The sequence below is a fragment of the Talpa europaea genome (genome assembly GCF_964194135.1).
Source record: "Talpa europaea genome assembly, chromosome: 12".
NCBI classification, from domain to species: Eukaryota; Metazoa; Chordata; class Mammalia; order Eulipotyphla; family Talpidae; genus Talpa; species Talpa europaea.
In genome coordinates, this window is record NC_140079.1 from 80,542,903 (window position 1) to 80,553,948 (window position 11,046).

Genomic DNA, 11,046 nt, shown 5'->3' on the forward strand with positions numbered 1-11,046 from the left:
TTTTGATGACTCTGAGATGGCTGAGGAGAAGGCAGGTTCCTCCAGAGTGGACGTGTCTGACGGCCCTTCATCTCCACACTAGGACATTGTCCACTCCTGCTACCTCCAAACACACTTCTGCTTGTGGTAAGCTCAGCAGCAGATTTGCAGGAGCAGCACTGGAGGGCAGGGTTTGGAGGGGGGTACACTCCAGGATGGCCGCCATATAGCTGTGGGAACTTGTGCAATTGATTTCTGAACTCCCATCTGCCCCTAAAAATGTCTTCCCTCAAGAATAATCTACAAGAGAAGCCATGTGGAGACCTGGGATGTCTTCAGTCACACAGCCCTGGATATACGTTCAGCCCTGCTACTCAGGCCTGTGTCGCATGCAGCAGACGGCAGCAAGGAGTACAAACTAGCCAGGGCACCTCGGTTTCTCCAGGAACCTCACCCCAATCCCCAAAACACTGTGGTAAGTGGAGGGGCTTCCTGTCTTTCCAGTTTCAGCAAGCAGTGCCGCCTTGCCCCTACACACATCTTCCTCAACAGTCACCTCGTTGCTGCCAAAGCATGGTATAGTAGATTGACTGTGTGCCCCCAAAAGCTATATTCAAGTCGTCAGAGCCAGTTCCTGCCTAGGTCTTATTGGTAAATAGATCCCTGCATAACTGAGGTGAGGATCTCAAAATCAGATTGTCTTGAATTTAGGGGGCCCTAAGTCCAAATACTGGCATCCTAATGAGAGAACGGAAGAGACTGAACACACACACAGAGATGGCCACGTGAAGACAGCCAAGAAGACCAGGAGGCACCAGGAGCTGAAGGAGGCAAGGAAGCCTCCTCCCCTAAGAGTCAGGAGGGCCCTGCTGATACCTTGATTGCAGACCTCCAGCTTCCACAGCTGTGAAAGAATAACCTTCTGCCATTGAAGCCACCGCGTTGGAGGTGATTTGCTGCAGCAACCCTGGAAATGCGCACGTGGGCAGCCCCAGTCAGTGAGTGGTGAGGAAGGTGAGCCAGGGAGCCACACGGCTTGGCCTCGAATCCTGGCTCCTCCACTCGACGGGTGGGCGACCTTGAACAAATGGTTACTATCCCTGTGCTTTGCTTTCCCCAGGTATAAAACAGAAATAAGTAACAGCACATTTTTTCTAGGTCAGGAGAGTTAAATGACGAAAAAAACATTACTGAGAACAGCGCCTGCACATAGTAGGCCCGCAGTGAGCATCAGCAGTACCCAGACCCCAGCATCAGAGTCACTTCCCAAGTGCCTATACCCTCAGGGCTTCTGATGAGCAACATTCCAGCACTCTCTGGAACTTTGCATGGCTTTGTCAGTTCTGAATTTACCTAAGGACTTTGAGCTTCAAAGGCTACCTCTCTCTGTCTCTGTGAGGCAGGAGCAGCTTCTGAGGCCCCTTCTGCACAACCTGTGGCCCCACTTGTCACCCCTGCACCAGGTCTGGCGTGTGGTTCTTTCTGCATCAAAAAAACTTGACTATAAACTGGCTTATCCTTCCGGCCTCTTCCAAAGCACCTCGCACCTGCTCAGGAAGGGCCAGTCCCTGTGTGTTCGCTGAATGAGTAGGTTTCTTTACTCGCTGAGCAAAACAGCACTTCCCGTTCATTGCTCGGTGCTTACATCACACACCTTCCAAGGTGCCCCATCAACTACTGGGGGCAAATCTGTTCTCACCGTCACCCACTCTTACCTCACCTTATACATATTGAACATATCCTTTCCCAGGACCCCAACACAGACCTCCTCTGTCACCCCGACCACCAGAGACCAGGAGAGGCCCAGGCTCCAGGCATGGCAGGTCCCGATATGGGTATATTGGCCTCCTGAGATTAGGGAGGTCAAGGTCCCTGACCATCCTCCTCCAGCTCCAAGCCCCCAACATCACAGGAGGAAGGGCACAGGTGGCAAATCCACCCAGCACCCCCACTCACTGATGAGGAAGCTCCTCTGCCCCACCCACTCCCTAAGAAAGTGGGTCCCCCATGTGTGTTCTCTATGGGGGGCAGTTGTGGACCCGGACGGCTGCCCACAGGTTCTTTCCTTCCTTGCAGGCCCTCCTAGGCCTCCTACTTTTCATCCAGAAGCCCCTGTTCTCCACCCAAGGGAAAGGAAGACATGCAGCAGCCTCTTGTACAATAAATGCTGTATTTTGCTCACAGGGAGAACTGGCCACCCGCCGGCTGCCTGTCCCTAAAGGGCACCTTCCTGCAAAGAAAGTTTGCAGGAAGAAAGGACTTGTGGGCTCAGAGAACACTGCAGGGCTGGGGTGAGGATGGAAGAGGAAGGGGGAGGAGGAGCAGGAACAGGGAAGGGAATGGGAAGGGAAGGGAGAGCTAGGGAGAATCAGGGGAACCTAAACCACCTAAGGGCCCCACTTCTCATCCTTGGGACCCAGGACAACCCACGTCCCACCCCCACCCATGTCCCACTCCCACCCAGGGTGACCCAGGGATGTTTATGGGGGAGAGGAAGGGATGAAGCTTCAAAATAGGGCCAGGGCTTGGGGAGCACCAGTTAGGGGGGGTCCTAAGATGCAGAGGGTATATGTGCCTAGCTAAGCACAGGGATATGAGGGGAGGAGGGGGGATTTAGGACTGGGGCACTGGAGGGAGGGGTACAGATTTAGGGCAGAGGGAAGGGGAGATTAAGGAAAATGGAGATTTGGGGCTGAGGTCTGGGCTATACGGGATGATTTAAGGAATCGGTGGGGGGAGAAGGTTTAAGGATAGGAGCAAGGGAGGCAGCGCTGAGTTACATAAGGAGCGACGGGGGCTGCGGGCTGGCTACAGGGATGCTCACAGGAAACCAGAAACTGAGGTCTGAGTCTGGGCAGGCGTGTGGGGTTTGGGGATCTGAGAGAGGCCATTAAGCACAGAGTGGAGAATGGAAGGTGGGCTGGGACAGAACTGATGAGTACATCTGGTCTGCATGGTTACACGGGATCAGGACAGCTGTGCCAGTTTACAGGTGACTGGCCTAGGGCTCCACAGCAGGAGAGCTCGGATTGGAACTGGGTTTCCAGGTGGATTTCACTCTAGTAGGAGAAGCATGGGTCAGGGCATGGTCTGGTTTTGCCCAAGGAAGCCAGGAGTCGGCTGCGCGAGTCTGGGCCATCTCTAGTAATTAAGGCAGAGCAGAGAGCTCCTGCCCACCATCTGGGCAGGGTGGAAGGGAAGTGAATCTGCCCTTTCAGGGCTCACAGCCAGGATGAGGTCACCTCGGGTCTCTGGATGTGCACCTGCCAGAGTGCGTGAGAAAGGGAGTGAGAACAGGGGCCATCTGCTGGTGTGGGCCGGAGGTGACTGCCTCCTGGTGCGGCCCATGCCCCTGGCCTGCCCCTTTGCCCTCTCACCTTGACACTGGTGTCCACTGTCTCCAAGGCCACCTGGGCATTTTCCTGATTGACTACAGCGAGAGAAAAGAGGGGTGAGAAGGGAACAGGGGAGAGGCGCACAGGGGAGGGAAGCAGAGGTGAGGAAGGCAGGGCCTCCAGGGCTCCTAAGCACCTGCGAGGGCCTGGACCGTTCTCAGCGGGGGCCTGGGGAGGCATAACCAAGCTCCCTGGCCAGAGGGGGAAGCTTGTCCTGGGCTAGGGAGATTGTCCTGTCCCACCCCAGCCTCAGCGGTGCCCAGAGCAGCCCTTGCCCGCCTTGGCCAGGAGGAAACACTCACCTGTTCCTTCATCCTCGAAGCCCAGGTTTGTAAAAGTCCCAACGCTGCCCTCATCCCACGTGTCAAACCACGTCTCGTCCTTATCCAGTGCCCTGGGGTGGGATGCCACGCAGTCAGGGGGGCCAGCCCTCGGGGCACCCCTTGACCACACCACCTCAGCCCCAGCCTGCTCACCAGCCTTTGCCTTGGCGGCCTCTCCGCCTAGAGCGCGAGCGCGCGAGGTAGACGCTCACCAGCGCCACCAGGAGCAGCAGCAGCAGCGCCCCGACGGCCGCCAGGCTCCCGACCAGCGTCCTCCAAGGGACAGCCACCTCGCAGCGCGGCCCCGAGAGCCAGTGTGTTTCCGTAGAGAAGCACCTAGACCAAGAGGTCACAGGTCACAGACCCCTCCCTTCCCGGGGTCAGCTCCACGGGGGGGGGGGGGGGGCACAGCCAGGCCCACCCGCCAGAATCGCCTACTGGGCGTGGGGGGGGGGGCGGGACGCATGTGGGGGGTGGCGGGGGGTGGGGCGTGGGTGCGGGTGGGGCAGGGGCGGGCGGCGCGGGGGGCGGGGGGGGGCGCTGGTGGGCGGAGCCCCGTCCGGGGCAGTGGGCGGGGCCTCACCGACAGGTAGGCCCGGTCCTCTCCAGAACGCACTGGCCCTGGTTACAGTCCAGCGTGTGGTCCAAGCCCGACGTACAGTTGGTGACGCAGCGGAGCCGTTTCTCCTCCACCAACGGGAAGTAGAAATCCTCAAAGCCCTGGGCAGCGGCTCGGCGACAGATGGCTGCGGGGTGAGTAGAGAGTTGCAGAGAAAGAGACCTGAACCACTACTCAGGCCGTGCAAGGACTGCATTAGCGATGGCGGGTGGGTGCGCAAGTCCCCCGGGACCCTCACCCACTCCTCACCTTCCCAGACTGCGCCCAGGCGGAAGCTACTGACGGGCCGGAAAGGGCGTCCCGCGTGGGCTACATCACTGGCCTCCCCCCAAGGGTTCCCTCTGCTCCCCAGGGAGTTTCAACGGGCACATGTCCCCAGTCGGTGGGGTCATGGACACCTTTACCCTTTACCTTGAGGGCTCACCGACGAGCTGACGCTGTTGTTCACCTTGATGGAGTCAGGCTTAAAACACAGGTCTAGGGAGACAAAGGCACAAGTGAAATTCGGGGAGGGTACAAGGAGTGAGGGCAGGAGAGCAGGGCTGGTGTGGGGAGGGCCAGAGGAGTTCTGTCACCATGGGGGAGTGTGGACCAGCCACAAATGAGGTTCCTTTGATGTTCCTGGTGACCCCTGAATAATCAAGAGTCTTCAGTCATCCCAAAAACCTTGAAGAGAACGGCCAGGACCTCCTTCCCAGCACCCAGTTTCTGGCAAGCACCTTCTTAGCCCCATCCTTTACCCAGCTGACTGTGGACACCTCTGGTGCCTCCTGAGGGTACCAGAAGGCCCCTGTCTGTGCTGGGATAGTCTAGGATAGTGGCTGTGACCCTAATCCCTCCCTCCAGCCTGGGGTCCCCAGCCTTGCTCACTCTGGTCGTTGCAGCCATTCTCCTCCAGGCTGGAATGTTGGAGCTCCTCCCTGAGCAATGTCTTCATCTTCTCATATTCGCTCTCCAGCTGGGGGCTGAAGGGCATCTCCAACAGGACCAGGTAATCCACCACGATGCTGCCTTTCCTGAAGGGTTGAGGGCGTCAGAAAGCCTTAAGCGTGCCCAGACATGAGACCCATTGATCCCCAGACGAGCATCTTCAGCACCAACAAATAGTGCAGGGGGCAAGATGGGGTTGCGGAATGAACTGCAGAAGCAGTGTGTTTGGATTCCAGACACATTGTGTTCAGAAGGGGCTGCCAGCTTCACTGTCAGCTTGAGATGGTAGGACCAGGAATGACCGAACGTCTCCTGCACTGCATCAGGCCATTACCAAACTAGGCCCCTGGCTCTCTGCCAACTAGAGAGACCAGCTACTGTCCAGAGAGAAGGCTTCCCATCAGCCATCGTGCACCATCTCTCCACATGTCTTATGCAATCTTGTATTTCCTCTGTGCTTAAAGAGGAGGAGGGGCGTCCCTCCTACAGAGAAACAGATCCAGGAAATGATTGCACGATTCTCCATATAGTGATCCGCTTGCATCCTCACTCTACCCCAATCTTTATGAAATATGAAAATTTCAAAAGCGAGGGATGACGTCTCCAATCTTCCTTCCATCCCCTTCCCCTCCTGACATACCTCCACAGCCCGGAGGTGTGTCCTACCTCAGGGACAGGATCTCCACACCCTTGAACTCTGTCACATTTTGATAAATCTTCCGCATCTAAAACAACAAGGATTCTGGGCTCATGTTTGAATCTCCAGGTATGAGGGCATCCAGCACCAAGCTTACGCCAAGGAAGACCTTTGAGTTCCCTCCCTTGTCTCTCACCTGAGCCCGGAAGGTGTTGCTGAAATCCTCATAGGCCTTGGAAGTGTTGTCGTTGAGGTCCGAGGAGAACTCCTGGTCCACAGACACCTCCATGCCCACTTCAGCCTGCACAGTGTCTGCACAAGTATGTCCATCTCTGGTCACCTCACTGTCTGCTCTTGCCTGATATCACCACCACCCCAAAGTAGGAGCTCCCCACTGGTCCCTTTCCTAGTTTCCTGAGGACTTACTGGATGGCACTCAGGAGAGAGATGAGAATTCTGGGATGAGTTGTCTCAAGATGAAGGAAAGAAAGGAAGTCAGGTCACTGAAATCTGCCTATAGTCACTCCCAATCTGTTCCAGTGGGTGCCAGCATAGTGGCTCCATGGCTGCCTATGTCCTAATCCCCAGAATTTATGGATATGTTACAGTACAGGACAAGCAAAATCAACATTGCTGATGGAATTAAGATCACTCAATTCTGGAAAGATAACAGAATTGTGAAGACAGAAGGTTCATCTCCCCACAGATACAAAAAATCAGCATCTATGTTAAAGCAAATGTTCCTCAAAAAGACCTGAAGACTGGATCATCAGATTTTCACCAAAAAAAAAAATTAAAGAAAATGTCTTTGACTATAGGAAAAGTCAAAATACAGTTTCATCTGGAATGCAACCAGGGCACCATGACCTAAGAGAGGAAGAGACTGCAATGATAAGGAACTTTTGGGGGGAGAGGGAGGAAAATGGTGACTGAAGTACTTTCTCCCATATTGGAGACTCTATTACCCTAAGAACTATACTAGTGAGGTGCAGAAAATGGAAGGCCTTATTCTGGAAAATAATAGGACTGTGGAGGGGGGTCAGTGATCTGTGGCTGAGCCAGGGCCAGAGAGCAAAACATCCCATATTCCTAATATCAGAGATGCCTGAGGCTGTACGGTGGGTGAGACGATTCACCAGAGACAGATTGGGGAACAGAACAGGCAAACTGAAATACACTGCTGAGGGGATCAATGGGTGAGACAGGAGAGGTCGCTGCACCATGTGGGTAGCTCCCTGGCTGGGGATCAAACACTCATGCTGCAGACGCTGCGTAGCTTCACAGTGCTGTGCTTAACTCCTTGTGCCACCAGGGAGGCCCTCCAATGTTATCTTTTAAGAAAATGGAAAAAATAATTCTAGGATTACTATGGAATCAAATAGCTAAGAGACCCCAAATAGCTAAAGCAATCTTGAGAAAAAATTAGAAATATAGATGCGTCACAGTACCTCACTTCAAACAATATTGTAAGGCAACAGTAATTAAAACAGTATGGTATTGAAATAAAAATGGACACATGGTTCAATAGAATAGAATCAAGTACCCAGAAATAAGCCACACATATAGACAGTTAATCTGTGACATAACTATACAATGGAGAAAGGAAAATCTCTCCAACACCTATTGTTGGGAAAACTGGACAGCTACATGCAAAAGAATGAAATTGGACCACTCTCTAACTCTATACACACAAATAATTAATACTGGGTTAAGGGGGACCTCCATGCTGGCACAAGGAGTTAAGCATCAGCACTATGGAGCAATCTGCAACTATTGCAGCACGGGTTCGATCCCCAGCCAAGGAGGTGATCCACATGGCACAGCAGACCTCTCCTGTCTCGCCCATTGCAGCCCTCAGCAGTGTATTTCAGTAAATCCACCTGTTCTGCTCCCCACTCTATCTCTGGTGAATCCTCTCACTCCCTGCACCTCTGGCCTATACCTCAGTTCTCGTATGCATAAATAAATATTAAAAAAAAAAGAATGGATTATGGACTCAGATGTAAGTCCTAAAACAATAAAATACTTGATATCTGCTATTGACATGGCTTTAGGAAGTCAACCACAGCTAAAGAAATGAAAGCAAAAATAAATGAGACTACATCAAATTTTAAAAAGATTCTAAACAGCAAAAGTCAGTAGAGTGCACAACAGCTTACTGAATGAAAGATTAGCACATCTTATATCCAATAAAGGGTTAATATCTAAGGTATATAAAGAACTAATACAACACAACAACAACAACAAAAATAAAGAACAAACAAAATGGGGGTAGAAGATCTGAGTGCTCTTAAGACTTACCCAAAGAGGGCATAGAGATGGCCAAGGCACGAGAAAATGTTCATTGTCAATATTAGGGAAATGAATATCAAAACCACTAGTAACGTTTTAGAGATGATGTGGAGTGGAAAAAACCATCATGCTGTTGGTGGGGATATAAATTGGTGAATTTCAGAAAACAGCTGGAGCTTCCTCCAAAAAGTAAAAATCAAACTACTGTATGACCAAGCAATCTCACTCCTAGGTATCTACCTGAAGAAAAGAAATCATTAACTCAAGAGTTGGAGGCACCCCTATGTTCATTGTGGCACTATTCACAATAGCCAAGAAATGGAAACAACCTAAGTGTCTTTTGATAGATGAGTAGATAAAGAAGATGTGGTATATATACACAGAAGAATACTATAGGGTAATAAAAAGATGAAATTTTGCCATTTACAGCAAGGTAGAAGGAACTTGAGGGGATTATGTTAAGAGAAATAAGTCCAAAGGAGAAAGAAACATTGGATGATTTCCACCTATATTTGGAAAAAGGAAACAAGGTGGATGAACATACGAAACATTTAAAAACAATGGATTCTGACAATAAAGGTTACCAAGAGGAAGGGTTAGAGGAGTAAACATGGAGGGGATCCAAAGGATGAGATGGTTTATTTTTTATATTTTGTTTATGAAGTTTTTTCAAAGAATGCAAATCCACCGACTTTGAGAGGGGAAAATTAACGCCGATTATCCAGGTGGGCCCAGTACAATCACAGGGGTCCTTAACAGAGGAAGAGGGAGGCAGGAGAAGACAGAATCAGTCAGGCGAAGATGTGACCCAGTGGTGAAGATGTGACCGTGGAAGAAAGACACAGAATGGACGATTACCGGCTTTGAGGATGGAGAGAGGGCACTTAGAGACAAGGAATGTAGAAGGCTCCAGACTTGGAAAGGGAGAAGAAATGGATTCTCCTTTAGGGTCTATGGAAAGAAGCACAGCCTACTGACACCTTGATTTTAGTTCGACAAAACCCACGTCAGACTGCTAAATATCCATAAAGAGATAATAAATTTGCATTGAAGGTTTGTGGTGATTTGTACAGCAGCATTAGAAATTAAAAACCCTTAATGAAGTCCAGACCAGGAGGAGGTGTCAAAAAGGACCCAGCCACCTCCTTGTCATGAGGGCAGAAAGAGGAATGATCTAGGCTCCTGGAAACAAAGGCAGGGATGGCTAGATAAGCCAAGAGGGCATGGAGGCCAAGGGGCCTCCTAGTCAACCAGATTGGGCCCAGGGGAGTAACTGTGATTTCCCAGGAGAAAGTGCAGAGGGAAGGGCTCTGGGAACTCACCTAGCTCCATCTGTTCCACAGCCAACTCACAGCGGGTTCCATAGAAGGTGCTGGGACACTGGCACTTAAGGCCATCCCATTTACCCTCGTTCAGGCACTTGATCTCCTGCAATTCACAGCGGTCCCCAGAGAATTCTGGGGGGCAGAGACAGCGGTCCTGCATCCAGGTGCCACCATTGTCACAGGTACCTAGGCAGCACAGGAAGAAAAGAAAGTTCAGGACAGGGCCTGACCTTGGTAACATGGGAATTTAGCAGGGGACAGATGAGAGAAGCCAAAGGCAAGAAGTCCAACCTGCAGTAGTAGTCAGCCGAGACTGGGTGGTCATCTTAGTAGTGGTCGAAGTGGTCCTGGATGATGTGAGGGTAGTGGGAGACTGAGTGGTGCCCACCGTTGTCTCTGGACTCCTGGTGGTGGGTGAGGTGGGACTTGTCACCTTGCTTGAAGTCATTACAGCAGTTGTAAGGGTGCTGCTTGGTGTTGTAGTCAGTGGGGGACTAGTGAAACTCGGCACATGGGGGGTGGTTACAAAGTCAATACTTGTCCAGGTCCCACTGGTGGGGCTCTGTGTGCTCATCACAAGGGTGCTACTGGGAATGCCCCCAGGGGTGATGGAACTGGGAGCGTCTGTTGCAATGGTAGTTGGGCCAATTATGGGAACTGAAGTAGAAGCTTCCGAATGTGTTGGAAATGTACTTGTGATGGCAGAACTAGAGGAGGCCAATTCAGTAGTAGAGGTAAAGAATGATGCTGGGAGAGTAGACATTGAAGTAACTTCACTACTAGGTTCCGTCTCTATACAAATGGTGGTGGGAGAAGTAGGGACTATTGTAACTGATATGGACTCTGGACATGGGGTAGTAGAAAGACTAGTAATAAGAGGTGTGCTAGTTGTTTCAGTAAAACTAGAGCTTGTATGAGGGGAGGTTGGAGAAGTTCTACTAGTAAAAGAGTGTGTGGGAGTGGCCATGGAAGTGACAGAGGACGATGGAGTTGCTGTACTGGTCATAGGTTGAGAAGTAGAAGAAGTGGTACTGGTAGCTATAGATGTAACACTGGTGAAAGACACAGTTGGGGAGGTAACCATTGTGTGTGGGGAGGAGGGAATGATGGTACTAGAAGATGTAGTTATTGCACAAGTACTAGTATTCATATCAGGAATAGGTGGTGTGAGTGTAGTGCTGTGGGTAGTGGTAAATGCAGTCGTAGAAGGGGTCTCAGCTGTGCTGGTCATTGGAGTACTGGTAGATGTGGTCATAATACTGGTCATAGTGGAAGCTGTTGTCAGGGTTGTGGGGACTGTGGTCGTGGGAGGCGTATCGGTGGTGGATGTTGACTTGATGGTGGTGGATGTGGTCATTGGAGTGGTCTTGGTGTTGGTAGGGAAGATGATGGTGGATATGGTAGTAGGTGGGGTCTTAGTTGTGGTTATGGGTATTGTGATGGAAGTGGTAATGGGAGGGGTCTTAGCAGTGGTAGTTGAGGTTGTGGTGGATGTGGTAGTTGGTGGGGTCTCAGTTGTGGTGGTTGTTTTGGTTGTGGTGGATGT

The 11,046-nt window shown here is 51.4% G+C and overlaps 1 protein-coding gene across 1 annotated transcript; it reads right to left on the reverse strand.

Moving 5' to 3' along the window:
• Window positions 1–3,200: 3,200 nt before the first annotated feature.
• On the reverse strand, window positions 3,201–9,825 carry MUC3A (mucin 3A, cell surface associated; the record flags this gene model as incomplete). The annotated part of the gene is made up of 11 exons (XM_084250156.1): window positions 3,201–3,242; window positions 3,357–3,409; window positions 3,677–3,768; window positions 3,851–4,033; window positions 4,281–4,443; window positions 4,728–4,793; window positions 5,187–5,332; window positions 5,913–5,971; window positions 6,080–6,195; window positions 9,498–9,686; window positions 9,792–9,825. The coding sequence occupies 11 exons, from the start codon at window positions 9,823–9,825 to the stop codon at window positions 3,201–3,203; spliced, it is 1,143 nt and encodes a 380-aa protein (XP_084106282.1).
• Between the last annotated feature and the right edge of the window lie 1,221 nt (window positions 9,826–11,046).